This window comes from Cardiocondyla obscurior, linkage group LG04 (genome assembly GCF_019399895.1).
Source record: "Cardiocondyla obscurior isolate alpha-2009 linkage group LG04, Cobs3.1, whole genome shotgun sequence".
Classification (NCBI taxonomy): domain Eukaryota; kingdom Metazoa; phylum Arthropoda; class Insecta; order Hymenoptera; family Formicidae; genus Cardiocondyla; species Cardiocondyla obscurior.
In genome coordinates, this window is record NC_091867.1 from 6,999,619 (window position 1) to 7,026,145 (window position 26,527).

Here is a 26,527-nt window from a genome sequence, read left to right on the forward strand (position 1 = left end):
GTACATCAGTATAATAACATCCGTCAGTCCTCTATATATCTGAAAGTATTTGAGAAAAAGAAGTGGAACCTTCAGACTTTTAAATAAATAATTATTGTAAAAAAAAATCCTGCATCGGCCTTACTACTTTTAATTTAATAATAATAATTAAAAGAAAATAGATATAAAATAAAAAATAAATTGCGTTTAGAAATTAATAAACTTTATTTATTTTTTTATTTTTTTTCGGGAGTTTACAAATCTTGCGATTTTAAATCGAACAATTTTTTTTACTTGCTGATATTCTACTTGTTGGTTCACTTTAATGTAATTTGATTTCTACGCTTGTCACGATTCACGATTAGCGTAATACCGCAATTGCTCGTTATTTCCGATAAAGCAGATGGCCGGAAATACAGTCCAGTTTCTCGATGCGGCACGGGTAGTTATTTATGCAACACTTAGCGCGCGATCAGAAGGGTGGCCCTGGCGATTTCGGGGTGGGAAACGGTGCTTCGGCATTTTTTACATCCCCCTGCATTCTCACGCGAACGCCGATACAAATGTAAAGCTACCTGTGCAAGAGTATCGTTTTTCAGACAGGTACGCGTGTGTATGATTCGCTTATTTTCGTAGATTTTATCGTGACATTATAATAAACGGTATAACGATTTTGATTTAGGTATAAAGATATTGCTTTATTTATTAAGTTAAATTGCAGATTAATTTATTAAGCATATATATTTATTACTTATTACAATTATATAAAAAATAAATAATAAATTCCGAGTGAATTGGATAAGAGTGAGAGAAACTTTAATTATTATAATAATTATTGAAATATTATTATATATAATATGTAGATGCATCAGATAAATTTTATTTTAATCTCGCATCGTTTTAAAGTTTCTCTGTCAATTAAGAATAGAATTATTAATCGATCAAGTTATATAAATTTAACTATTACATTTTATTCTTCTATACAACAAATCGGGATATTATAATTATAATAAAATGAAGACATATCGCTTTTGTATTTTTTCGTAGAAATATTTTTTATTTATAAATTATTAATTTCGTAATATATATATATATTTTTTTTTTTCTAAATTCCAATAATCTTTTATAAATTGGTGATTGCTTATTTTATTTAGATTAGTTAATAAAAAAGAATACTTTAGTTTCTCCACGCCAACGCAAAAATTATAAATCTTTTTTTTTTTTTGCAAATTTATAGCTTATTTTGCTTGTTATACAGTGAATTCAAAGAGAGAGCACGTTATTTCTTGAACCCTTCGACCTTTCGACCCTCTGGTCTTTCCTGACCCTGATCTAGACTACGGGTACTATTGCACAGTCGCTTGCTTTCGTGCATTTCTATACTCACATCTGCCTTATGTTCTCACGCTATTTTCCTTCCAGCTTAAAGTCTCCGCGTAACGGCGATGAGCTTTGTTATCGAGATACAAGGGGTTAAGCTTGTGTCCACGAAATAAAAAGGTCGATTTCTTTTACCATGCCAAAAAAATTTGAATTTTCAAAAATGTTCTCTGCGATTGATCAATATTTCTTACGTTGTATTTTTTACGCTGGTAAATATCTGTGAATAAAGGAACAAAACAATATTATTTTGTATGTTGGATATTAAAAACTGAAGTATTGTAACTTGATAATAATATCGATCGGCAAAACCAATTTTTTTTCCCTTATTCACATTTTTTATGTAATATAAATAAATATGCGGGCTTCTTATATAAATTAGTAGTATAGAATAATTAATGATAAATTCGTTCAACTTTATCATTTTTGCTTACGATAGTTTAAAATTTTAATAAAATTGCAAAAAAAAACCTTTAAATTCACAATTAATTTATAATTAGAAGTTAAATATTTCAATAAATCCTCACTAATAATTTTAAGCTTATTTTAAACGAAGAAACAGAAATAAAATTATACGAAATAATAAATAATAAGGTTGGTTCAAATCTTTTAATATTTAATAATAAATCATACATAAGATTCGGGAAACTCGAATGTTACATCCCGTCCAGTCAGCTGTTTGTACACTGAAGCGAAAGTATCGACCTGTTGAAAGATAAAAGATTAAATCACAGAATATAAGTTTTTTTTTAAGAAAGATAAGCTCGTAACTTTATTAAATATACCTTGTGCTCGATATTTGTTTGTTCATTTTTATCCAAATGAACCTTAATCACTTGCGAGCCATCGAGTTTTACCCGAATTCGCTTGCCCACAATTTCTACAGGATAAACAATATCCTCCAATAGGGCATCATAGACTGATGTCAACGTACGGCTAAAATAAATTATATAGATATCTGAATTATAATTTTGTCGAAATAAATAAAAAAAATATTATACCATAAATATTGATATAATTAAATTGTGTTAATCTAATTACAAATAAAAACAAGTATCCTTGTTTCTTTTTTACCTTCTAGGACGCTTCTGCTTATTCTTTGTACGTGTCTTTCTTGTTGGTTTCGGCAAAATCTTACGTTCACCAACGAACATGACATGCTTGCCAGAGAATTTTTTCTCCAGCTCGCGTACCAGCCTTGTCTGAATCTTTTGGAAAGCCTTCAGTTTTGGCATTGGTACATATATAATGATTGACTGTAAAGAATACAGGCAGCTCAGCACAATTTACAGCAAAGATTAAACGGAAAAGTAGGCGGAAGGTAAGGCGAAAGATTAACTTACTTTCTTATTATTTGCTTCTAGTTCTTTTGCCTTCGTAATGTAAAGTTCCCTTAAGTGCGATTTTAAGTCACTATTCATCTCCAGTTCCAAGAGAGCATTGGAGATACTTGCCTCGAACTGATCGGGCGTTGCGCCGCCGCTTTTCATTATCTTCGTGTTAGTAGTGACGAGCATCTGAAAAGAAAAAAAATGAAACTTCAGGTTAGAAAAACAACTCGCTGTCCGGGCAAAGAATTCGTCGGAGAGTCGTGCAGCGTTAGCTTGCGCCAACTCCAGCATGGAGTTTCGAGTCTCTGGAAGCGGTTCTCCGAGAATACGACGGTGTTTTCGATAATACCGTAAACGGAGCGTGATGGTGAACAGCGCGGAGCTTCCGGAAGCGGACGAAATCTGCCGTAATCGCAACGTGGACGCGAGATCCGGCCGGGATATCAATCGCCTCGCGGATCGCGAATTTTCCGACGTAGCGCGTCGCGAAATTTCATACATCGTTGTACTTTTAAAAGCCGCGAGGTCCAAACACTCAGAAAAATGCCCACCTTGCCGACCTGACTACCACATCAGAGAAAGAACTAGGATCAAAGGATATAGCTAGAGGTTAGAACCCTCGTGCGTTTTTCCCGTGTGTCGGCTGCAGGGATCACTCGCAATATAGTTGGTAGCGGCTCGTAACGGATTTCCTCGAAACTACTGAATACTACAAATCGTACGCGACCGTCATCTCTTGCTCTTTTCTTCAACATGGCGGTAAGAGCACATTTCTCATTTTAACAATTTTCTATATATTTCAAATGTATCTTTTATACCATTTAATTCCATTAAATTATCACGTAGAAACAATGATGTTACGAACTGTCGGAAATATTGAACTTTTCTTTAAACCTCTATATTCGGAACTGTCCTTGCGTCGCGTGGACGAGACCTCGTGCTCTTTTTACAATTGATTTTTGTATAACATATTGTTATTAATTTCATTTAACGGTAGAGCCTGTAGATTTATTAATTTTCAATTAGTTGATAATTAACACTATTGCTTGTATTTTATTGCGAAGTGGTTGTACATAGGTTAAGTGTACTCGAATTTTGGAGGTTAATAATTGTATTTTAATTGATTAGGATGTGAAGAAAGCGCCCGAAGAGAAGGTCGGAAAGAAGACCGATAAGAGGAAGGTGAAAAGGGAGCCGAAAGATGCGTCCAAAAATATAATGCGTGAAGTAAAAATCCGAAAGTTGTGTCTAAACATTTGCGTCGGCGAATCCGGCGATCGACTGACACGCGCTGCCAAGGTAAATTTTCTCAGCGTACCGTCTCGATTTTAAATGAAATTTATTTAATTCTCTCGAATCTTTAATGTAACGAGATACTTTCATACAGGTTTTGGAACAACTGACTGGTCAGCAGCCAGTATTTTCCAAAGCTCGGTATACCGTGCGTTCATTTGGTATCCGTCGTAATGAAAAAATAGCCGTTCATTGTACCGTACGTGGCGCAAAGGCTGAGGAAATTCTGGAACGCGGCCTGAAGGTAAATCGAAGAACACAGGTGCGATTCACATTTATATTTTTTATTATTAACATGCCATTTGTTTTAGGTGCGAGAGTACGAGTTGAGAAAAGAAAACTTCTCTGGTACTGGAAACTTTGGTTTTGGCATTCAAGAGCACATTGACTTGGGAATCAAGTATGATCCCAGTATTGGTATCTATGGCTTAGACTTCTACGTTGTACTTGGACGTCCAGGTTAGCTGGTGCTATGTTAATCTTAATTATATACTGATAAATTTTAGAAAAAACGTTTTATATGTTTAATATATATGTGATTTGTAGGATTTAATGTAGCACACAGAAGAAGAAAGACTGGTAAGGTTGGCTTCCAACATCGTCTTACTAAAGAGGACGCCATGAAATGGTTCCAGCAGAAATATGATGGTATCATTATAGCTGGAAAGAAATAATATATATTGTAATATATATTAATTTCGTACATAAAAAATTAAACAGTAATTGGTTGTTTTTAATAATGTACCTCATGTGACGAGTTTATGCCATAATTTTAAATATATTTTATGTTGTCAGAGAGATTCTAAACTAATAGAATAGGAAAGTTAATATTTTATAAAAATATTTTGCGATCATTGAATAAAAAATTGTTTAAGGACAAAAGAAAAATAATAAGCTGAAAAAAATTAATTGGATAACTACTAAGTTAAAATATATATAAATCGGTTTAAAATAATATTTTTGATTTTGTTAGACGTTTGAAAAAAATTTACTATAGTTTGATATAATTTATGATAATCGTTTATTTTTAGAAATTTATTTACAATGCGTTTATAACGTGCAATAGTATATACATGGCTAGCTTTTAACGCGCATGTTCCAAAGAAAGCAGCTGTTGACTTGATTGGCCATTTTCTCAGACTACTACACCATCGACACCACGCCGACCACACGTAGCCATTAAATCCGACGAGACACGGCGCACGAGGGTTGCGTGGGACGCGAGTTACGTTTCGTGCTGATGAGTGTCGGAGTCGGAATATGCACTCGCAACGAACAGATTGTTGCGAGAAATTGAGTTTACTTTTACAAATTGTTATCTTTTTTACTGCACGTTGTTTATGATTATTGTTTAGACACATTGGTTAGATACGAATCTAGGAATTCTTTCGTCGCAGAAAATATAAAACAATTGTTAACATTAACAATAAACTTATGTCATGGTTCGTCACGTAATGATAATAGAGTAGAGCTGCTTCTGTTATCTTTTACTATAATAAATTACTCGATATACTATACTATAATAATTCGCTATAGCGAATAATTTGTTTTGCAGATTACTCAAATCATGGGAAAAATTTATTCCAAGTTGACACGACCCATTCGTACATTCAATATCGAAAATCGAGCAGAGAGAGTTATTTCTCGAGAAAAGCCAATACCTGCTCCTCAATATGCTACCACAGAAAAACAAAAAAAGCTCGCAGATAAAGGTATTGAACTGTCAGTATAATTAATTCGAATTTTATTTTAATATAGTTTTAATAATTAAAAAATAAAACTTTAATTGTTTACTTTATCACGTCTTTTTTTTCAGTCAATCCACATTTCATGGAGGATCATTATAGAAAAAATGTACAATTAGATCAACGATTGAAAGACGTTTTTGTTACGTCAACTGACCCGGAAGTATGATCTTTTAGATTTCTACTTTTAGATACTGATTTTATTTATTTTAATTATTGATTATGAATAGATTTAATTTAAGCAGATGTAAAGCTTTGTGGTATGTGCAGGGGACGAAAGAATCGAAGAAAGAATCTGGACTTTTACCTCAAAACAGACATAGCTGGGAGAACGAATTTCTTTACGAGTCTTTTGAATCTATAGTAATTCCTGCAGGGAAGTGTTCACTAAAGCAGGCACTTTCATTTATCTTGCAACATAAAACCGATCCAACGACATATAATAGTGAACATATAGCTTCAGAGTATAATTTAGATAAAAAAGTAGTAGGTATGCAAATTTATTTGTTTCTTTTTTCGATAAAATTAACTGAAATTAAAAATTCAACACATTTAAAATTGTTTTATATCTGCAACAAAATTTATATATTTACATTTTTTAGATGACATATTGAAATATTTTAAACCTTATGTGAACGCTGATACACCACCTATGATAGAACCAGACGATGAGATTCAAAAATTGGTAGACCTAGCGATCAAGTTAAAAAAAGAGAAAAACCTGCAAAACAAAAAGTAGTACACACTTGTGTATAGAAAAATAATTTATTAAAGTTTCTATATATTTTTTTTTCTTTGCCTAAACGTCATCGTGCGATGTTCTACATTAATCTTTGGAAGTGGCATATATTTTATGATACAAAAGTATTTTATCGCGCATATTAAACATTCAGTGAGTAATCTAATATATTTCCCAATTTAGTCGCTCATTCATGTGAGATCTGTAATTAAAATCAGTGTTATTGTAGTCTCAACGAATAAACTATAGCAAAAAAAAAAAAGAAAAAAAGAAGTTTAAATTTGAACATAACTCACTTGCTATAATGTGATAAATGGCAACGATCACAATTAAAACATGGAATTGCCTACTGGTGCACGGCACAGCGTGGGAATAGTCAGGAAAGAAGTCTCCACCTAAACCTGTTTCTGGAATGGTCATAGTCTTCGTCATCATCCAGCGAAATGCCATCATTTTCAAATTCTTTTTTAATTCCGCGCCGACCTCGACTCGTATACGTTTATTGTAGTTATTCAGCCAACGTCGCTGGTAATATACATATATTAATATCGCAAATATTTATAACTCTAATTTTAATAATTAATTTTAGTGAATTAAAAACTTACATGCAATGAAGTTAACATATTAATATCGATAAGTTTCGGTTCGTAAGGAACTAGAGTAACATCTCTAAATTGAAGGAACCTTTGTTCATTACGAGGCTGAAAGAATCGTCAGCTAATAATTAAGAATTAATATTAAAAAATTAAAATAAAATACAATAATGCAGCTTCATTATATGGAGCGTAATAATAAAATATTTTAAGTAAAAACATGTCAAGATGTACCGCCGGAATTACTTGAAGGATATTCTCTAAACGAATTCCAAAATCGTCTTCTTTGTAATACCCCGGTTCGTTTGAGAGAAAGAATCCTGGTTTCAACTTGATGGAGCATCCTGCGTTTGAATATTTGCATCCATAATACGACAAGAGGATAGGCGCTGCAACGCGTATTGTACCACTAGAATGGCTTTCATCAATTATAATTCCATATTCTCGTGATGTAACTATTTTACAGAGAACTGTAAATTACGAACATTCGTGAACTGAAGAGAAGTGACCGATTCCGTGACCGGTGCCGTGCATATAATCGTAACCGGTGCTCCATAATGGCCTTCGCGCAATAGCATCCAATTGGCTCACCGTAATATCACTGGGAAAGATCAAAGATGACAATTCAATTGAACCGATGAGCACTCTCGTGTAGGCTTTTCTCTGCTCGTCGGTCGGTACGCCGAAATGAAGAGTTCTAGTCACGTCTGTGGTACCATCTGTTACATAATTTTAATTTACGTTTTTTATAATTTATCGATTATTATTAGTTAACAAAGAAATAGAAAATATGGTCATTGCAAAAAAAAAAAAAGACAAAGAAAAATGTAAATTAAGTGATTTTGATAGTTATCTTATTTTGCTTTAATTTTCACTAGTTTCAAACATAATATAAAAGAAAGATTTGAAGTACCCAAATATTGCCCTCCAGAGTCGATCATTAACGTAGACGTGGTCCCGATTTTAACATTCGTCAAATTATTAGGTTCGTAGTGTGGCATAGCGGCATGTGGTCCGTATGCCGCGATTGTTGGGAAAGCGATACCTCTATTATCATTTTGCTCATAACGAATTTCATTGATCACTCTCGCTACTTGCATTTCATCCCATCCATTGGAATCCAATTTGTACTGTTCTTCCAAGTAAGCCAAAAAATCACACATGGCAACCGCATCTCTGAGATGAGATCTTCTCATACCTGCCGCCTCGACTTCGTTTTTTTCCGCTTTTAAATTGATTATTGGTGAGGGTTTAACCAATTTCTTTTCGAGTGGAATCTGAGAAAAAAAAATTCTACGTATTGCATTCGTTCAAATATATATTTTTTTAATTTGATTTTTTTAGACAGATTAATTTCGATAACAAACTTGAAATAGAATAAAAGAGTTAAAAAAAAAATTAATTGTATAATATTCTCATACTCAAAATTTGTAAAATCATTACTTCTGTGGTCACACTTACAGAATTGTATATCTCTTTAGACGCACCAGGCGAGTAGCCGCATGGCGATGGGACCCAAACTATATTCCAAACTTGTGACATAGTCTTTAAATCGTACCAAATGTCTGTATAATTGTGCCATCTGCAATGATAGAAGCCAGACATTAAACAATTTTCATTAAACATTTCCAAATATCTCTGAATTTTATACTGTTTAAAAAAAAGCTCTTTTACTATTTTTAAAATGCAAAGTGAAACAGAGTTCTGCATTATTCCATTCGTTATTTTATTCATCAGCAGGTTTTAGATTTGTTGGTCTCTAGGCTCTACTCGTTCACTTACTTGACGCAATTCGCATGGGAGCAGGAGTCGATTTTCAAGTGTATGTCGACGGATCGTAGAATCTTATGACGCGGCGCGTAAAGATGGAGAGACCTAGAAGTAACGATCGCGTAGGCCCGGAGGACAGGTGTGTGCGGAAGATCGTAGCCGCGGATGTTAAAGAGCCACGCTATCTCGTCCAGGGCGGTGACGACGAGCGCATCGGCCGATGAGAGCTCCATTTCCTGCCGAATACTGTGGACCTTTTCTTGCCATGGTTTGCCGGAGTACTCGTCCGCCAGCGGATATGCTGCGTGCGGATTGTACTCGGACCGGCCCACCTGCCAGATCAAGTCCACCAGGTCGTTACGGACTGCGACCAATCTTACGGACGAATTTGCTGAACACGAATAGGATTGTTAGTCGCGTAAAAGAAAATCGGGTTGTTTCTTTAGTCCTTCGCGGTTGACGATCTATACTATTTCTATAGGATTTATTTCGAAAACGAACTAAAAAGTATTTATTATGTCAATATTTAATAAGCGCCTAACAAAAATATGAATTTTTATTAATGTTTAAACTATTTTTATAACGATAAAAATATATTTAGACGTGTTACATGTTTGAACAACATCGTAATGAAGAGATGCTGATATAAGGTTACTCGTTACCCAGTTCGTTCTCCCACGTGTTCCATATGAATGCAGGTATTAATTTCGGATTCGCACCAATTCGTACTTCCGATCGATTTTTGAATTCATGTATTAACCATTCTGTCATCGTTGGTACCTGAGGATGAAATAGAAACTCATGAGTAAATATTCAAATTAATTCGACATTAAAAAAGAAAAGAGAATAAAATTAATTTTGTCTTTGTAAACAAATTAATAACCACTCAGAAAACCCTTCTTCCCATCCCCCTTCGTACTGAGTACAAAGAGCAAACGGTCATCGATAACAGAATCTTCGAACTAGTCGAAAATTCGTGTCGTTCTCACGCTCAGGGAAAAGGATTACTCCTCGTCATCGTGGTTACATCAACTCCCATGTTAGGGAGGGTGAATGAGATCAACTCCTACAGAACTGATCCTGTGAAGTATGATCTTAAAATTTAGTTCTCAAAACACTCAAGATATAGTAACAGTAAAGGATTTTGAACTGCGAGTAAGTAATCTTTCTTATGGCCATCTAGCAAATTGCAGATCAGTTAAACTGAGAAAAAATCACAGTATCGCTATCTGGTGAAGATTATTCAGACTAAAATGATAATTAAAACGAAATCGCAAATTTCAATTTCAACAAAATCTGCTACGAGCCACCACTGTCTTCATTTCTAAATTGACCTACTACAGATAAAAAAAAAAAAATTTCTACTAGTACAAATGGCCTTTATTAGGTAATAATTATATTCAAAGAGATATAAATTAAAGTCTTTGCCCAATATAAAATAATAAAAATAATTAAATTAATTTACGTACATTATGTTCACCTTGCTTCATTAAAATCCAGTTGCAATCAAGCTGATGGTTCGCTTGAACGTGGTATCGACCATCAGTCCAAAGTATTGCCTTATCAATAGTGATTAGTGCTTCTCCAGCACTTCCGTAGAATCCAGTAAGAAATTCCTTCCTCATATCGTGTGGATCCACCGTTTCACTCTACATGAAAAATAATATATTATATTTACACGTAAATATATTTTAAATTTTATTATTTAATATATTGGGAAACATGGATTTAAAAAAATCAAACGTTGCACCCAAAATCAAATCAAACCTATTAAAAACATGTTCTTAGTTAATCGACGTGTAGCGTATCAGCCAAATTATGTAAAATGTTATTTTCTACTCTAAAAGAAGCTTTCAAATAGTACACTACGCGAATATACCTCCAAAGGGCCATCACGACCGTGAGAAACGAAGCTCACTGTCTGAAAATGTAAGCATAATAAGAGAAACTATATTTATAACAAATTAATTAACGTAGACGTATCAGTTTTGCTAACACTTATTTTTTTAATCGCCATAAATAATTTCGGTAATAATTCTACTTTAATATGTATTATGTTTTATATAACTCTATACTTTTTTCTTTTAATATTTTAAAATAAATATGATGAAGAAAGAGTTCAGTGCGGCATGTATACCGGGAGTTAGCTAAAATATCTTTTCAGAGATATAAGTCGTAGTTATCAGTATTACGTGAAATGAATTTTGTTTGATGTAGAACATACTTGATGCTCGTCGTCCGAAGTAACGATATAACCGTCGAGAGGTGGTCCTTGAACTGCCGCCACTCGTACCATTTCTGATCTCAGTTGCCTTAGTCGCAGAGAACTATCGGGTCGATTGACCGGTTGGTTTCTGATATAAGCGTTTGCCGGACAATATAATCTTTCAGCGCCATTATAATCGTACTTTGGCTTCGGTAGAGTACTGGTACCAGCTTTAGTTAATCCTGCAACAAACGTGTTTTGTTTTACAACTCACAGTTTTAACAATTGATTTCAAGGTAAACTGAGAAATGAACAGATGCTAAAGAAAACTTAAATCATACTTGTATAAACTCTAGTAGAACGTGTTGATTTTTACACATTTTTTTTAAACATACTTAATATTTTGGATGCGTTAAAATAGTATATAATATAATTAAAATAATATAATAAAGAAACTAAATTTAAAACAAATAAAAAGAAATTTGGAGGCGCCGGGTATCGATCCCGGTACCTCTCGCATGCTAAGCGAGCGCTCTACCATCTGAGCTACGCCCCCGAATGAAAGTCTTACTCTAATAAATCTTGATGAACCACTTTATGTTATCTATACTGATATTTATACAAGTATTTTATATTTTTTTATATTATACATTTTCTCCCCCAAATTTATTGTGCATTATACATAAATTACAAGACAATATATAATTAATAAAATAAAAGACAGACGACTTGAAAATTCTAATTAAGAATAAATATGATCAAAGTTGAAATCCGGAACTGAAACGAAAAAATTGAATTAGTAATGAGATAGATAATTGTAATTATAAAAGATAACTAGCAAACTGAAGCAATGTTTGCATTAATGTTTCAGCAATAAATTATGATGCGCTTTTAGAGTTATATGGCTCTATAAGATGAACGAGATGAGCAGTCTAGATGATGCGATTTATATTGACTCTATTGATCGGAGACTGGTTTGATTTCCACTGCGCGCGGTACATACGTCCCATGGGAATTCAGAGGGTGTGCTAACAGTGGTGCGCCGGTACCAGAAAAGCATATCGAGGCTGGAGCTTGATCTTTCCGAAACGCGTGTTTTGATCGCCACGTGTATCAAACCTTCACCGAAGTCTTGCAAGTAACGCACGGCCGATCGATTAAGCAAACATCACCTTTTCCATTTTCTACGCCTCTTATTATTATATTATATTATATTAATTCTTTTTTGCCGTAGAGCCCCGCCTTCCCAGACAAAAGGCACGAAGGGACGCGTCGCATTTCGTTCCTCGCAACGGGAAATCAATTTCCCGAATAAATATGGGGCACAGATCGAACATAATTTAAGTAGGACATCACATATTCGCACTCTCACTTTGTCATTAATGCATCGTAACCGGGTCAGCGTATTGTTTAATTTAATAATTTAACGTAAACATCAAGTAATATTAAATATATTACTAGGGGAGTAGGAGCGCGCAGTAGGAAACTTTTACTCCGATGTAACCTTACAATTTTCAGCTCAGGTAATTTTCCCTGTAATTTTCTCGTGAGCTAGAAAGGTCACGTCGTTTATTCCCCTCGTCCTCTTGGCCACTTACGAATCTCTCCTTACCCCTTATGTCTTCTCCGAAAGACAACTGCCACCGGAGAAAAGAAATTCCGTTGTGTTATGCACAATGGGTTTTGTATGTGAAACGTATATTGATAACATAATAATTTCAAACGTAGATTTTTTTTAAATAATAGACTTAATTATGAAAAGAATGAAGTGGAATTACTTTACCCCAAAGTATTGCATTGTTTTCTTATTTAACAAAGAAAAACTAATTATTTAAATTAAAATGTAAAGTTGTAAAGTATACTCTTGCATCAAAAATATAATTAAAACTGTTTTTTAATAAACGATTAAGTGTTTTACGAATTGCATGTGTAATAGTCAATTATCAGATAAATATATGCCTAAGTGCATTTACTTATATCACTTTGCAATCTGTTCTTAATGTCAAAGCTATGTTGGCCTTTTTATAAGCTATAAGTTTTAAAATAAGACCTAACGTGATAAATGCGAAAGAGCATTAATAAATATTTTTTTATATTAAAAATTGTGACTGCAAGAATGCATAATACCCACGTGCATAATATGCCTATAGTAATTCTTCTACATATAGTTAAGTTAAATTAATTTTTTAACTTCTAGATTTCCTACAAGTGAAAATAATTTTTCGTAGAAAGTACCAAATAACATTTGATGATACAAGACGTGTACGATATTAATGTTTCAAATTTTCCATATTCCGTATCAAGTACAACTTTAATATAATTTTATAGGTACTCTTTTGTCTCATTATTGCTCTCAATGGAGGTTCGATCGATGGAGAGAAGATTCGCTTTCCTGAGATATAAGGTTATCATGAATTTCTAGATTCTCGAGCGTAGGATAAGTTACAAAATAATACCGAATAAATCGGAGACGCGAGAAGCCGAGAAACATAACGAAAAAATAATGTCTTTTTAATCTTAGCCGTAATTAAAATTTTCACGTACATTAAACTAATTACTCGTAAAAAAAAGTAGCAAATTAATATTGTAATACTAACGTTTCACTTTCAAATCAATCTTAATTTTACCTGATAAAGATATTTGCAAAAATAAATAATTAATGTTTTTTATAATTACGATAAATAATTATTTCGTGACAAGTGGCTATAACGAGACTTGTCCTTTGCTGTTTTAAGTCTACTTTCGTGGATACTGTTCTTGTCTCGGACGTGCTCTGAATCGAGCACTTTCTTTCCTAAAAAATATCTGGCTACCAGGAATTGTTATTTCTATTCATTCTCGAACACGCAAAACATGAAAGCCCCGAGCAACGTAACACTGAGGGAATAGCATGTGAATCGATATCGCGGAGTATCCGGAGAAAATACATTTTTACGAAACATCATGGAGGATGAGCTAGACGAGGCTAAAGTGATTCGCTTTCTTACTTGATACCACGTTGCCGTTGTCGATCTACCATTTGTTCACCACTCACTTTTGTGCTTCAGACTGATCCAGCGAATAGGATGACGAAGAGTTCTATTCCCTGCGCGATTCTCGTGGCGCAATGACCGTGGCTTATGAAATTTTACGTTAATTTTATATTAATTAACAGAGTAACATCTAGTCTTGATATATTTTACAAATAACTAACTTAACATATTATTTAATAATCTCTAATATGTATATACACATACACACGCATATGTACACACATATATGCTTCACCTATTATGTTTAAGATTCAGCAATCATTAATACGTTTATGAATTACTTAATACTGACAATTAAAGTAATCTGAGATGTCCGCAAGAATGCGAACTAAATTTTCAACTAGCTGTTTCACGTGGCAAACGTCGTAGTGGCAAGTTCAAAACCCATCCCTGCCAAATAAAGACGTTTAATCAATCATATGAATAATGAAGAAATTAATGATTCATTTCGTATATACAAAAATTGCAAATAGAAAAAGGGAATCTTGTCACTTGAATCTTACCTTCCAAGACGCAAAAGCTTATCAGTCGACTTGTCGCAGTGTTTTAATTGGGAAAATAATGTAGGGACGATCGTGCGATGCCATCGTAACGACACCGACGCTTTGATGTTTCACGTGTAAGCTTTCTTTGCTATACATATATTAAAACAAATGAAGAGAAAGACGTGGTGAGAGTAGCCAATTCGTTGCGCATACGCATTCGCGTATATCTGTTTGCATCTCCGGCTCGTGCTTTCCACGCAGCTGCATCCGTCGCGCGTGTTTGATGCACACGGACGTAGGCAGAGTATAACGGTAGGTGGATACAAACGCGGCGATGGACGGTGCGCTGGCGCGTCAGGCGTCATCGGCGAAGATCGATAACCCGGAGGGAATTGGTTGGTGTGCGTGTGCACACCCCGGCGAGGCGGCGGGAGAGAGCCGGACGGGAAAAAAAGAGCGGAAAACGGAAGACGGAGACGGCCGGTAAAAAGACATCGTAAATCGCTCCCGGCCGCATCCCCGCGTTCGGTCATCCTTGCCCCTCCTCCGCCCGCCCCGCGTACTCCCCCGCCACCGGCGGCCGGTCCATCGACCGAACCGTTACTCTCTTCCACCCTACGGAATTCGAACACGGCTTCTCGCCACCAACCACCTCGCGCGCTATATGGTCCTGGCCGTAGTGAGATAGTCACCTGCTTAAGTGGCTCGCTGCGATCCGCCGCCAAGGCCGCAGACCTCGTCTCCAGGCGTTTACCGGGCAAAAGTCGCGGCGCGAAAAAGATGCAGCGCAGATCCCAGGTTTTTAGCGGCTCCTTCCGACGGACGAAGCGTCGCCAGTGCCCGCCACCGTGCCAGGATAACAGCGTGCCATAGAGGTGCATCTCTACTATGGAAACACCGCGTCTGGTGCGGCGGATGCGCGCAGAGTTTAAAAGCGGTCGGGATTGGCCGGTTTCGCGCGCAGCCTTGGTAACGCGAGAACCGCGCCTAACGCCATGTGAGCGAGTAACGTCATCCGTTGGGACATTGCAACTTGCAAAGAAATGTAGATCGTTGACATTTATCATCGTTGTTAATTTATCACGATGACCAGTAGTGTTCGACCGCACTCGCACTGAATTCACGTGAGATTGAGGCAGAATCGAAATTATCGCGGCCGCACCGGGGGCGGTCGGCGGCGGGCAGAGATGAATCAACGTCACGGTGAATGACAATGAATAACGAGTGAATGGGAATATCGAATCGGAATAGGAATTCCCGATTGGCGTGCCGAGCAGGATGGCATACGGAGTTAGAGGTGACATTTCTTGTACTGTGACCGCTCGTCGCGACGATAGCGACAAGAGCGCGGAGATCGATATACCGAACGCGGGCCAAGTTCGCGGTCCAATGGGAACTCGACCGGAAGCGGAATAGGCCGCCATCAGGCGACGGCTGGTCTCGCGCATCGATTGTGATGGCGTCCTAACATGCCGAAAATCCGCAATGACAGGCTGCAGGTAGAAGCGTGCGCAACACTCGGCCGTGCTCGAATTTCTTTTCAACCGTGAGAGCGGCGTTTGGCGGAAATGCTTTGTATTTATTGGAAAACAAGGGCGGTTCGGTAGCAGGGTAACACGAGGGCACAAGGAGTGATTTTCAGCCGCCACCCCCGTAAGGGGGGTAGCGTATTTCACGCAGTCAGTTGGTTACCGAAACGCCATGCCAGTCATCGACGTGAGGGGGGAATAGTCTCTTTAATCCTGACGGTCTTCCGGCCGGTTCGACAGATGTTCCCGATGGCCCATGTAATTACGAGATCGCTTCCAGCCGCAACCACTCGAATTGATAACCAGCTGCTTACATCGGATTGTTAACTTTCGCTCCTAACAGTAATTACCACGTCAAACGGTAACGCTACAATTTCTAGCAATTAAAAAAAATATTACACCTGTATAACTCTATTTTAATACAATGCCTTTTATACTCGTTTTCTTTTCAGGAGAAACGTGAATATGTATCTACCTTGGTAATAACGAAATTTATTTTTCGTAGGGCAGACTCTGGCGCGCTCGAGAACATTGCGAAATAACGCTGACAAATTTAACTTGGAAAGATTTGTATACCTTGCGATATCGCTTCGATTTCATCAAGGAGATTAATACAACGAGAATGCGAGGAGGTGATCCGCGCTTGTTACCGCGATATTAGAGGAGTATCAACATTGCGGAAGTCTATGTATGCTTGATCCGCTGAGCCGCGAGAATTGGTATCGGTCAGGACTGCGATTTAGCAAGGCCGAGGAACGGAATCCGTTACGGGACGTCCACGCGGAAAGCTTTAACCAAACCGAGTCGAACGAAAGTCATTTACAGGAAGAAATGGGTTAGAACAGAGGAGACACTCGAATATTAGGAACATAAGAAGACAACATTGGTTTCTAACTTGCAGACACGTCGTCCGCACATTTGACGTAAGTAATTGCAACAATATAGTGTTGTTCATAAAAATATTCAGGGATTGCTCTCCATTAAATATGTGCCAAGTGCATTAGGGAGAGCAACAAGCACGACATTCGCAGTATTTTTAAGTTAATTAATTTTATTGCATTTATGTATAATTTTATGTATGTATATATCTATATTTGTATTTGTAAAATAATAATATTAAATTAATTTTTTTTTGTAATTTGCAAATTGCACAGGCAAACAGCACGACGGGGTGATCTTTAATCAAGGGGGAAGAATATTAGATAAAAACTCCAGGCAAAGTTGCGGGCGCAAATCACGCGTGCTTGCGGGTGTGCGTGTCCGTTAAAATATATTTTTTTTTTTTAATTACCGTTGCAACAATTTGCGGTAAACAAGCGATAGTTTGCAATTACACAGGAAAACAGAAGCTGCAACGAAGGCGAAAAGCCGGTGGCGTTACATTTGTAAACGGAACTCGGCGCGCGACATAGTAACCTGGTACACGATGCGACATTTTGTGTTAAAAAAACGCGACCCCCGGCTATCGCGCAAATATTTCTCGCGATATTGGCACGTGAGGTGATCGGGTGGCAAACTACTGTATTCGTATCATGACTCGAATCTTTCCGATAGATACAGAATTTACGGACGAACTAATTACATAATTATTAATACCTTATTTATTTATACATATATTTATTTTATCTATTTTGTTCTTGTTAAATTCCACGTTTTCGATATGAAATTCGAAAAATATAATGTCCCGACTTTTTGCTTGAAAAAGTCAACTTCTAAGTCGTCGTAGAATACTATTAAAATTAAGATTGCAAATTTTAAAGCTTGTCTAAAGTACAAAATTATAATTTAAAAAATATGCACGTATACGTACCACTCATCTTAAAAATAGCTATTTTTTTTTTCACAAAACATGTCGCTGTTAACAAATGTTTTTTAATTTCTATTTTTTAAAAGTTACATTACTTCATGACATCATTGTCACGCGGGAAGGTATAGAATCGTTAAATGGCAAGAGCATTCTCGTTAACATATGTGCGTGCGTACAGCGTTGATTTGCGCGCGCTAAAATGCATTCTGGCACTTATACATTGCACGTACGCACCGGCACGAGTCATTCATCTTACTCCCACCGACGAGTTAACCATTTTTTGTTTACAGATATTGGATAAGTGACAGCGCGACGTAACAGGACCGAATAAACGCGCAGGGAGATCGCATCTCGAACGGAAGGAGGAACGTGCTCGAGTGTCGTTCGCATTCGGGCGCAAGTGGGGACATTAATTAGGGTGGAACAATAGAGAACGAGAATTTTTATCAGGACTGCATGGCGTATAAGAGGTCGAAGTGTGGGAGTAGGATCGTCATCGACGCCGGGACCCAGCGAAACCGCCGAGCCTTGGCGAGCGGACTGCGGTCTCGTCTTTTTCACGTCGATGGGAGAAAAAAGTACGAGGCTGAAATAATGCCACGCAGATTTATTCAAAACTTGGCGCAATCTGTCGCTTCGACTTTCAATATTATTTTTTATAAGTTAAAAAGTTAAAAATTCCTTTGAACGAGAACGTTTTGTATCTACGGAAAAACTTTAACGATGGATTTTTCGACGAGTTCAGTTTCTTTTCTTTTTTTTTTTTTTAAATAATATATACGTTTAAGAATTTTTTTTTTTAATGTAATAAAGAAATGTAATTTGGATTAGCTATGAAATTTAACGGGTTTATTTTTAGCATTAGTTGTAGAAAGATAATAACAGTTGGCTTGGTCGATTTTGCGATTGATCTTTGAAGTTGACGAAAGAATTAGAATGTAACAGAACTTGGCAAGTGATCAGAGATATAATATAGATTATGTAAGATTTATAAATGTGTTTATGCGGGTTAACAACATGTGTAAGATGCACAAGAATGCTCGCGTGATTAATCGGTCTATTCGTGAGTGTCTGTCCATTGAGGTTTCTAATAATAATTTACGTAAGCAATTACATAATGTTTGCACATTGTAACTCGTGCACGTGAACCACTGTCATCCGAAATCTTGCTTAATATTCGTTGATTTTCTTGCATCGAATGCACTATTCTTTAATAACTAACATTTTACGAAAAACAAATTAAAGCTGGACAAAACAGATTCTGATTTTTTGCTGAAATAGAATACGGCTCCATTTTTTACTGCAACGATTCAAAGATTATTTAGGATATCGCAAATTTTCTTTTTATCATGATCTCTTTTACAACTGTTTTTTGATATTTAAATACAATTTAGCTTTAACAAGAGCGTTAAAGACACGCCAAAAAATGCAATTGGCAAGATAAGAACAGTTACTTATTTCACATATATTTGCAGATAAATTCAGAAGATCTTGTCTCACGGATGCAACGACATGAAGGGTATAAAGGGCCTGGGGGGCGATGCGTGGCCTTACCAAGGCATCAGCCCCTACAGGGAGTGTTCGAAGGGCCCGTGGCCTTCTCCTTGTGTGCAAGGACGGGCATCGTGTATGCATACCATGGCGACGAGTACGTGAGCACATACGCACGCACGCACGCGTTCCCCATGGACCGTGTGGCCTCCACCGTTCGACACGCTCGCGCGAAAACCACCTCGCTTTACGCACTACTGCGCGTACATCAGTTACCGGGAAAGCATGATCTCCGCCTTGCTCGCTCCAGGTCCTCCTTTATTCCTTTTTGGACCGAGGCCGAAGCCTGACTGCGGTCCAACTGTGCACGGAACGCATAAACAACCAGCATCCTCGGGTAGTACTACGTGCCGCGTACCCGGTGCATCCGCCGATCCTAGATGCCAAAAACGACAAAGGTAAGATGCTCTTGTCACGTCAATCACATTTTTTCCAAGTTAATAACAATTTTTATATAATACTTTTATTACCAAGGCAATTAATTTTTGTATAAGCCATTAATATGATTTCGTCCTCACGTTAGTTAATCTGCAACGCTAAGATTCGGACGTTACGTTGTTCTGAGAATCCTGCATGCTGCCAGTGCGCGTGCCTGACGTATTACGTCAGCGTATGCACACACGCATTATTAGGGTTGCAGGACGTGTCACGTTTCCTTCTATCGTACCTGATTCATGCACGTACGTACGTAGGTACGTACGTGGATGCGCGACTCCGTTCCGTTCATGCGGCACGTCGCGTACAGACCACGTCCGCAATAATAATACTTGATAAATACCGATGCGCTGAACAAAGAAAAAACATGCGGGGCAACAGGAGAACATGAGGCGCCAGGGGTTGAACGGTGTAGGCCTATATATGCGGGTGTTTCTTTCGTTGGCCCTGCTAGGGGATGGCGGGTCAACTTTCGGGGCTTTGAACTTGTCTCGATGCAACGACGATGCGAAAAGCATTTGTATTTAATCCAACTATTATTTCAATTTCTTTTTCTACGTTATCAACGTTCTTGCTCGAAAAAAACACTCAGGTAATTCTTTAGTTGTTAATGTAAAACAAATTTACATTTTATTGTTTATTTTAGTATATTTGAAGTTATATGCATACTTGATATAAATGTATGAGAAGATAAGAATGATGAAATTATCATCGCGTTTAAGATCTTTTATTTAAATTCACTGCTGCAGTAGTTTGCATAATTAATATTGTATTATTGAGATAATTAATTTTAAAAATCAATCTGTAGATATCGAGAATGTACAAGTTATTTTTAAACAGAACGTAACCATTATAGTAATGTTACTCCAGAATTATAAAGTCGACATGACATGTTACTAACAGCAAGCGCAGGTGACGGATTGATTTAATGAAAAATTCTTATGCAAAATTGTTATAATTAAGAGATAAAGATAAATCGTTCAATTGGTCAACAAATCTGTTTAACAGTTATAAATGATTGCAGTGATATTTGAAGAAGCGCGAGCGAGTGAAACACACGCAAACTATATGCTCGCAACTGGCCGTGCTCACACAAACGTAGGCACGTATCGGTATAAGGAAGTTGAGCTACGTGTGCAGATTAGAAAGGCGGATTAGGGATGGCGCGTGAACCGGCATCGGCGAGCCAGCATCAGTTTATCTGGCACGCAATGGTGCTAAATCACTGTTTAGAATCATCCGGAGAACATACTACCCGAGAAGGTCGCTAGAGGAGCTAAGCGAGCTTAGGCCAGCGCTGGTAGAATGTCTAAATGCTATACCTACCTTGGTGAGACACGATACGACGAGTCTTCGTATAAAGAGAGCCAGTAATAATTAAGGTAATCGACAAATTAAAGGGATGTGCGCCTCCCTTTTTTTCCTCCTTTTTTCGCCGAGAAAGAGATTATTTTTACAATCTACTTTTCGGAAAAAAAGAACGATTAAATAGAAAATTATATAGACTTAAAGTCTAAATGTAGTTAAAGTAGTATCTTTTGAGATAAACTTTTTCTCATAATGTTAATATGATCCTTATTATAAGAGTCGTTCCACCAATTTTAATTTGAATTTATTAATTGCCCAAGAATCAAAATTGCGTTCGACGTGCAGCTTACTAAAGTTAAAAGTTGAATTTATATAGACAATATTATTAAATCCCGGATTTAAGATGAGCCGATAATGACCCGTTCCGATTAATTGAAATTTTTATATCTCGGTCTATTGCCAGAATCAATATTACCGATAAAAAAAAAAGAGGAAAAAGAAAAGAAGGATATCAAATATACGTTATGCCAAGCAGAAGTTAAAAAAAAAATTTTTTTTATCACAAGGTTATTAAAACAAAATAGAATTTAGCGGGATATTTTTTATTCCACTGGATTTGAACGATAAATTAAGTGAATCATAGGAGTACTACGGAAGTCGAAAGGAGGAAGTCGCGCGGGCTGCGGCGCTTGTCGATTTCTCATTGATTACCGATAGCCGATGTGACCGTTTCGCGGTGTGCGCGTTCGACGGGCCGCGATAACCATAAGCACGCCCGACAGATGTGGATACACGTTCATTCATTGGATTCCGAGTGCGATAGCACTACGGCGAAAAGAGACAAAAGTACGATTGCGAGAAACGTAGACGAGGAAAGCCGAAAGGAGGGAGAGAGTGAGAGGTCCTGCTAACCTCCGTCGTAGTATGGTAACCTGCTACATCAGGCAGCCTCTTTTCCGATAATTTGCCACTCATTAACATAAAACCGGACCACATGACGAGCGAAGACCAGTGTTAAACGGCAGAAAACCGCGTAGCGGAAAGAACGGACGCAACTTTTTTACTTCTGCACGAAGGTATAAAGACCTCGCACTCTTGCGTATCGTCAAAGAGAATATGCAAAACTGCGCGAAGAGGGAAAGCAATCGCACAGTTTTTAACGTAAAACTGATTAATCTGCAATATTTTGCTTCGATTAAAAAGTCTAACCTCTTTTCGATTAAGTATTTTATGAAATTAGATATATTTTGCGTGACTTTTTTTGCAATTTTTAGGACTGCGACCATTTACTCTAACATTAATTATTTTGATATTAATTTTAGAAGCTATTTAATTAATTTTGGTTCTGTATTTTGCAGATTGACGTGGTTCAGTGACATCGACGTGATGCGCTGCAGCGTTTTGCATCGGTAAGTCAAATATAATTGCGAATTTAGTTATATTAATAAATAATTGTATTATTTTATAAATTTGTTACTTTGAAATAAGTGAGCTAAGATAAATTGAGCAAATTAACGAAAGTGTCATGAATAATCGTTAAATTTGTAGGTAAAATAAAAAAAAAAAGAAGAGGAGGATGGAGCATGAAGAGTTTCTCAACTTCGCCTTTTTTCTTCTTTCGCGAGCATTTAACTGGACGAGAGCTCGAGCTAAATTTCTGGGTTTGCGGTACGTAGTTCACAAACATAATTCAGCAATGCTTGGAAGCGTCGAAATTATCGACCTTTATCTTCCGCGTTTACGAGAGGAATCTCTGGTACGCTGTCTGTGCATAGTTGGCTCGAGTTTGCAGCTTGCTCGTATTCGGCCAACCAAGTAAACAGGTTTCGCTGCATTTAACTAGCGAGGCAAAATCGTTACCTTACGATCGGAAGTATCTAGAAGTATTGGCGATCGCATCAATTTCCACGTTAACTTGTATTGCATCGCTCGCGCTCTTTCCCAAATCAATTGAGACAGAACTTTGTGCGATTGCGTTTGCGTCAAATAAAAAAATAGGAAGGTAATTCAAGTGCGGAGAAAAAAATCGCGGATGAAATAACGGTCAGCTTTCTCGGCTTAAATTCATAGTTAAACATTATGTTCGTGATGATGAATTCGAGTGGTAGCCAAGCCGCGTGTCTGCTATTAGAATACAAAGTCGTTACTATGTAACTTTAATTGGGTTTAAAATGCGGTTAGATCGCTCGAGCAACAGAACTCGACTCGCGTATACTCGCAGCAGAAATCAACGTAGGGCTATGTCTTGTTTTTTTTCTCTAATTTTTTTTTTTTAATCTATAGGCAAATAAGCGCGTGACTTTTGTGGGCTGTTTATTGGCGCGGATAATTGTTTCGTTCGTGATATACGATGGGAAAAGTCGCGGATGACGGGTTTACAGCCGACCCGGTAATTTTCGACGGCAAAACTTCAAGCGGCGGCACGACCGCAAAGTTTCGTTATTTATAGGCCAACCTGGGTTCTCTTCTGGGGTGCGTTCACCGCGCGATCGCAGCCAGATTCCAGCGTTTATTATATTACGCGAAGAAATTTGCGCGACCAGGCTTGTTCACGCATGTGGGCCACGTATCGACGGAATTAAATTTCTGGCCGCTGTCCTAAACGTGATATTCGATATTTTGATTTGCATACCGCGAAACAATTAAGACTACTACTGTGAGGGGTGTCTGCGATTTCTACGTTGTATTCTCGATTTTATTGAAAGGCTCTAAACCATGCAAATTTTTTTTTTCTGCGTTACATAATTGAAGTATTCTTTTTTGTTTTGTAATACAAAACAAGTTCTATATCGGGGTAAAATATTTATGTGCGAGATATTAGATCGCCGAGGTATTTGCGCTTTTTCCAAGTCTTATCGCCGATGTATCATAGTTTATTTAAAAACACGCATTTTGGCAATGACGTGAAAGATGACGTATCCCACGCTTCATTGAAAAAGCTTTTTTTGGATGGATGATGACGACGTGTATAAATATAAACTAGTGACGGGATAGATAGGCGCGACATTTTTGCTAAGTCTACGCTTGTACTGGCGTATTCCGATCCCCTTTTTACTTCTCGGAGATTAATAAAACGGTCAGCATTTAGGATATTAGGTTTTACGAATAAATTTAAAGCTATGAACTTCAATATACGCGCCCGCGTATTATGATTGATTTTTAATATTGTTAATAAAATGGTATAAATTATAAATACTAATTTAATAAATCCGGAAGTAGGAAAGTAACGCTAACGCTGTTAAATGACGTAATCATAAAATTATTAAGTCGACCGCAAGAGAAGGGACGGTTGCAATCGTTTTATGACTCTCATAAAGGATGCGACACTGAACTTAACTCCTTAATAACTTCCGGCGATTGAAACGAACGCAAACACATTGCGCACAAAACTGATAACGAAGTTCGCAATGCCACTTTTAGAAATTGCAACATACGTTTGATAAACATTCCAATATCTAATTATTATATTATCGTTTAAAAATAGATTTACGAGCCTATTTTGTGGCAATTTTCTGTTAAGCCGCTGTGTCAAATTTTTATATAGACTGTGATAGATTATGAAGGGCGTATCTATAATATTAAATGAAGTATTTGTATGAGGGTCAAGCGATGCAATCAAGCAATTAATGGATCGAAGAGTCACGAGATAATTGGACGGTCTAGTAATTAAGTACGCTTTTATAAAAAGCATTTGATTATAAAGCAAGGTTAAATTATTAGGTCTAATCAAGTTAATTTCGAAACATGATACGGTAGGCCGCATTTTCTTATTCCGACCGTGCAATTTTAAACATGCGTATCCAGAAAATGTTTTTGTTGGCATTGCATTACAAATTTTAGGACCTACCGCTTTCGAAAGAAGTGTTGAATTCTAAATTTGTCCAGAGGGACCGAAAGCAATCATCGATTTAATGGTAACGTCAAATAATGACGAAAGCAAATTTAGCGACGTTCACATTCTCTTTACTTATTTTTATTTTTTGTTTTATTTTACATAACAAAGAGAATTAAATTAAGAATAAAAAAAAACATTTATTTAATCAAAAGTACGGAATTAATTAATATGTACTTACCTAGAATGCAAAATGTAAAAACAATTCGGAAGGTTAACTTCTTCATGATACGAAAGTCTTTTCGATAGGTAACGCTGGCGCGTAAAGCTCAATCTCGGCAGGCGTCGAATCGGAATAAAAAGGACGACACAATTTACGTCAAAAACTCACGTTCTTATTTATATTTAGACCGTACTTTAGTAACAGTATTAGCTGTACCGAGGGAGAAAGCGATGCCGGAGAACAGTGTAGACTGTTCGCCGCGATAAAGCAAAGTTTTTCCGGTTTTCAGATATTAGGTACGTCGCGACGTGATCGAGAATCAATTTCATTGAAAATTGGAGGCGATTTCTAATAGATTCTTTTCTCGCAAGTTCTTCGACACTACACTTCATAAATTAAGCTGAACGTCATTCGTAATTGTTCGCAATAATTTCGCACGAGCAATGTTGTTTTTGCTTCGTAAAGCGTTTTCGAGGGTATAGTCTCCTGATTGTAGTGAAAAATCAAGTTGAATAAACTACTGAGTACAGAAACATTTGCTGGTAGACATGATCTATACGGTTACTGGTGTAAAACACCGTCGAAGCGATACGCGACACGAGGGAGACTGATCGCGCCAGACTCTAATTTTCTCGGTCTCTTCTTCCTCCTCACTTCTTCCCGCTAGATAATCTCGTACAGTTACGGAGGTGGTAGAGTCTACTTACAAATTTACACTATTTTTTTGTAAACCACAAAATTTTAACATAAAACAATAATCGGTATTACTGGCGGATAGATATTAATAAAATATATTTTACAGATGAATAACGGTGGCAATAAACGTTTCAAACTGTTATCGAATAATATGTAGAGAGTAGAGACGAGCAGAAAACACTAAGATAGAAATAGTATGTAGTTTTAAAATAGTTCAATTTATTAGAAATTTTGATTGAATAATAATTAACTTTGCGCGTAAAATTTATTATTTGAAATTAGTGGAAGTCAATCTGAGCATTTCTGTAATTTATATTTTTTATTTATATGTTATATACGAAATGGTAAGTCGGAAATCATTTTTAATAATACATTATGTTTGTAATGTTACAGGGAATTCGGGAGTGTCTTGTGAATGAAAGAGGATCCGGAGAAGAGTCAACTTACCGATTTTCGTTGCCGATGTCAGTGGAGGAACAGCGGCATCGCCAGCGAGTCCATCGGGTTTGCTTCGAGGATGCAGTTCACGTAAACGGGCACAAAAAATAAGTAGATACTAATGTTTAAAATTGAAATAAGCTTCTGGAAAATGG

At 36.8% G+C, this 26,527-nt stretch overlaps 4 protein-coding genes, 1 long non-coding RNA gene and 2 other non-coding genes across 22 annotated transcripts; 3 read left to right on the forward strand and 4 right to left on the reverse strand.

Annotated features, from left to right (window-relative positions):
- Nucleotides 1-1,039: 1,039 nt before the first annotated feature.
- Nucleotides 1,040-3,350, reverse strand: LOC139101525 (small ribosomal subunit protein eS7-like). 2 transcript variants are annotated; one of them, XM_070654737.1, is made up of 6 exons: nt 3,242-3,350; nt 2,703-2,876; nt 2,434-2,615; nt 2,145-2,295; nt 1,993-2,064; nt 1,040-1,579 (listed from the first exon to the last, which is right to left on the reverse strand). In XM_070654737.1, exons 2-6 carry the CDS (start codon nt 2,874-2,876, stop codon nt 1,550-1,552), a joined length of 609 nt encoding a protein of 202 aa, XP_070510838.1. In that variant the 5' UTR covers nt 3,242-3,350; the 3' UTR covers nt 1,040-1,549. The 2 variants fall into 2 exon arrangements, with proteins under 2 accessions (XP_070510838.1, XP_070510839.1); XM_070654738.1 differs by lacking the exon at nt 1,040-1,579 and having other exon boundaries at nt 1,955-2,064.
- LOC139101526 (large ribosomal subunit protein uL5) lies at nt 3,318-4,706 on the forward strand. Its single transcript, XM_070654739.1, has 5 exons — nt 3,318-3,449; nt 3,819-3,989; nt 4,078-4,227; nt 4,295-4,442; nt 4,530-4,706. Exons 1-5 carry the CDS (start codon nt 3,444-3,446, stop codon nt 4,655-4,657), a joined length of 603 nt encoding a protein of 200 aa, XP_070510840.1. The 5' UTR covers nt 3,318-3,443; the 3' UTR covers nt 4,658-4,706.
- A 345-nt stretch (nt 4,707-5,051) lies between these two features.
- LOC139101527 (NADH dehydrogenase [ubiquinone] 1 alpha subcomplex assembly factor 4) lies at nt 5,052-6,741 on the forward strand. Of its 3 annotated transcripts, none has more exons than XM_070654741.1 (5): nt 5,052-5,425; nt 5,539-5,705; nt 5,800-5,891; nt 5,999-6,218; nt 6,331-6,741. In XM_070654741.1, exons 2-5 carry the CDS (start codon nt 5,657-5,659, stop codon nt 6,465-6,467), a joined length of 498 nt encoding a protein of 165 aa, XP_070510842.1. In that variant the 5' UTR covers nt 5,052-5,425; nt 5,539-5,656; the 3' UTR covers nt 6,468-6,741. The 3 variants fall into 3 exon arrangements, 2 of the variants coding, with proteins under 2 accessions (XP_070510842.1, XP_070510841.1); XR_011545563.1 differs by lacking the exon at nt 5,052-5,425 and having other exon boundaries at nt 5,539-5,695; nt 6,331-6,620; nt 6,697-6,741; XM_070654740.1 differs by lacking the exon at nt 5,052-5,425 and having other exon boundaries at nt 5,539-5,695.
- On the reverse strand, nt 6,475-26,285 carry LOC139101509 (xaa-Pro aminopeptidase 1). 9 transcript variants are annotated; one of them, XM_070654705.1, is made up of 13 exons: nt 25,257-26,264; nt 11,055-11,278; nt 10,710-10,751; nt 10,300-10,479; nt 9,493-9,610; nt 8,843-9,221; nt 8,522-8,642; nt 7,974-8,337; nt 7,546-7,779; nt 7,307-7,449; nt 7,073-7,168; nt 6,764-6,992; nt 6,475-6,669 (listed from the first exon to the last, which is right to left on the reverse strand). In XM_070654705.1, exons 1-13 carry the CDS (start codon nt 25,300-25,302, stop codon nt 6,659-6,661), a joined length of 2,187 nt encoding a protein of 728 aa, XP_070510806.1. In that variant the 5' UTR covers nt 25,303-26,264; the 3' UTR covers nt 6,475-6,658. The 9 variants fall into 9 exon arrangements, 7 of the variants coding, with proteins under 7 accessions (XP_070510806.1, XP_070510805.1, XP_070510810.1 ...); XM_070654704.1 differs by having other exon boundaries at nt 7,295-7,449; nt 25,257-26,261; XM_070654709.1 differs by lacking the exon at nt 25,257-26,264 and adding an exon at nt 15,246-15,412 and having other exon boundaries at nt 7,295-7,449.
- On the reverse strand, nt 9,712-9,927 carry LOC139102377 (small nucleolar RNA U3). The gene has a single exon (XR_011545689.1). It is a non-coding gene; the product is annotated as a small nucleolar RNA U3 (small nucleolar RNA).
- Trnaa-agc (transfer RNA alanine (anticodon AGC)) lies at nt 11,520-11,592 on the reverse strand. Its single transcript has one exon. It is a non-coding gene; the product is annotated as a tRNA-Ala (tRNA).
- LOC139101549 (uncharacterized) lies at nt 15,734-22,596 on the forward strand. 5 transcript variants are annotated; one of them, XR_011545571.1, is made up of 5 exons: nt 15,734-16,443; nt 16,588-17,005; nt 18,180-18,467; nt 19,365-22,259; nt 22,542-22,596. It is a non-coding gene; the product is annotated as an uncharacterized lncRNA (long non-coding RNA). The 5 variants fall into 5 exon arrangements; XR_011545573.1 differs by having other exon boundaries at nt 15,735-16,443; nt 19,365-21,257; XR_011545572.1 differs by having other exon boundaries at nt 15,743-16,443; nt 19,365-19,838; nt 20,900-22,596.
- Nucleotides 26,286-26,527: the final 242 nt, after the last annotated feature.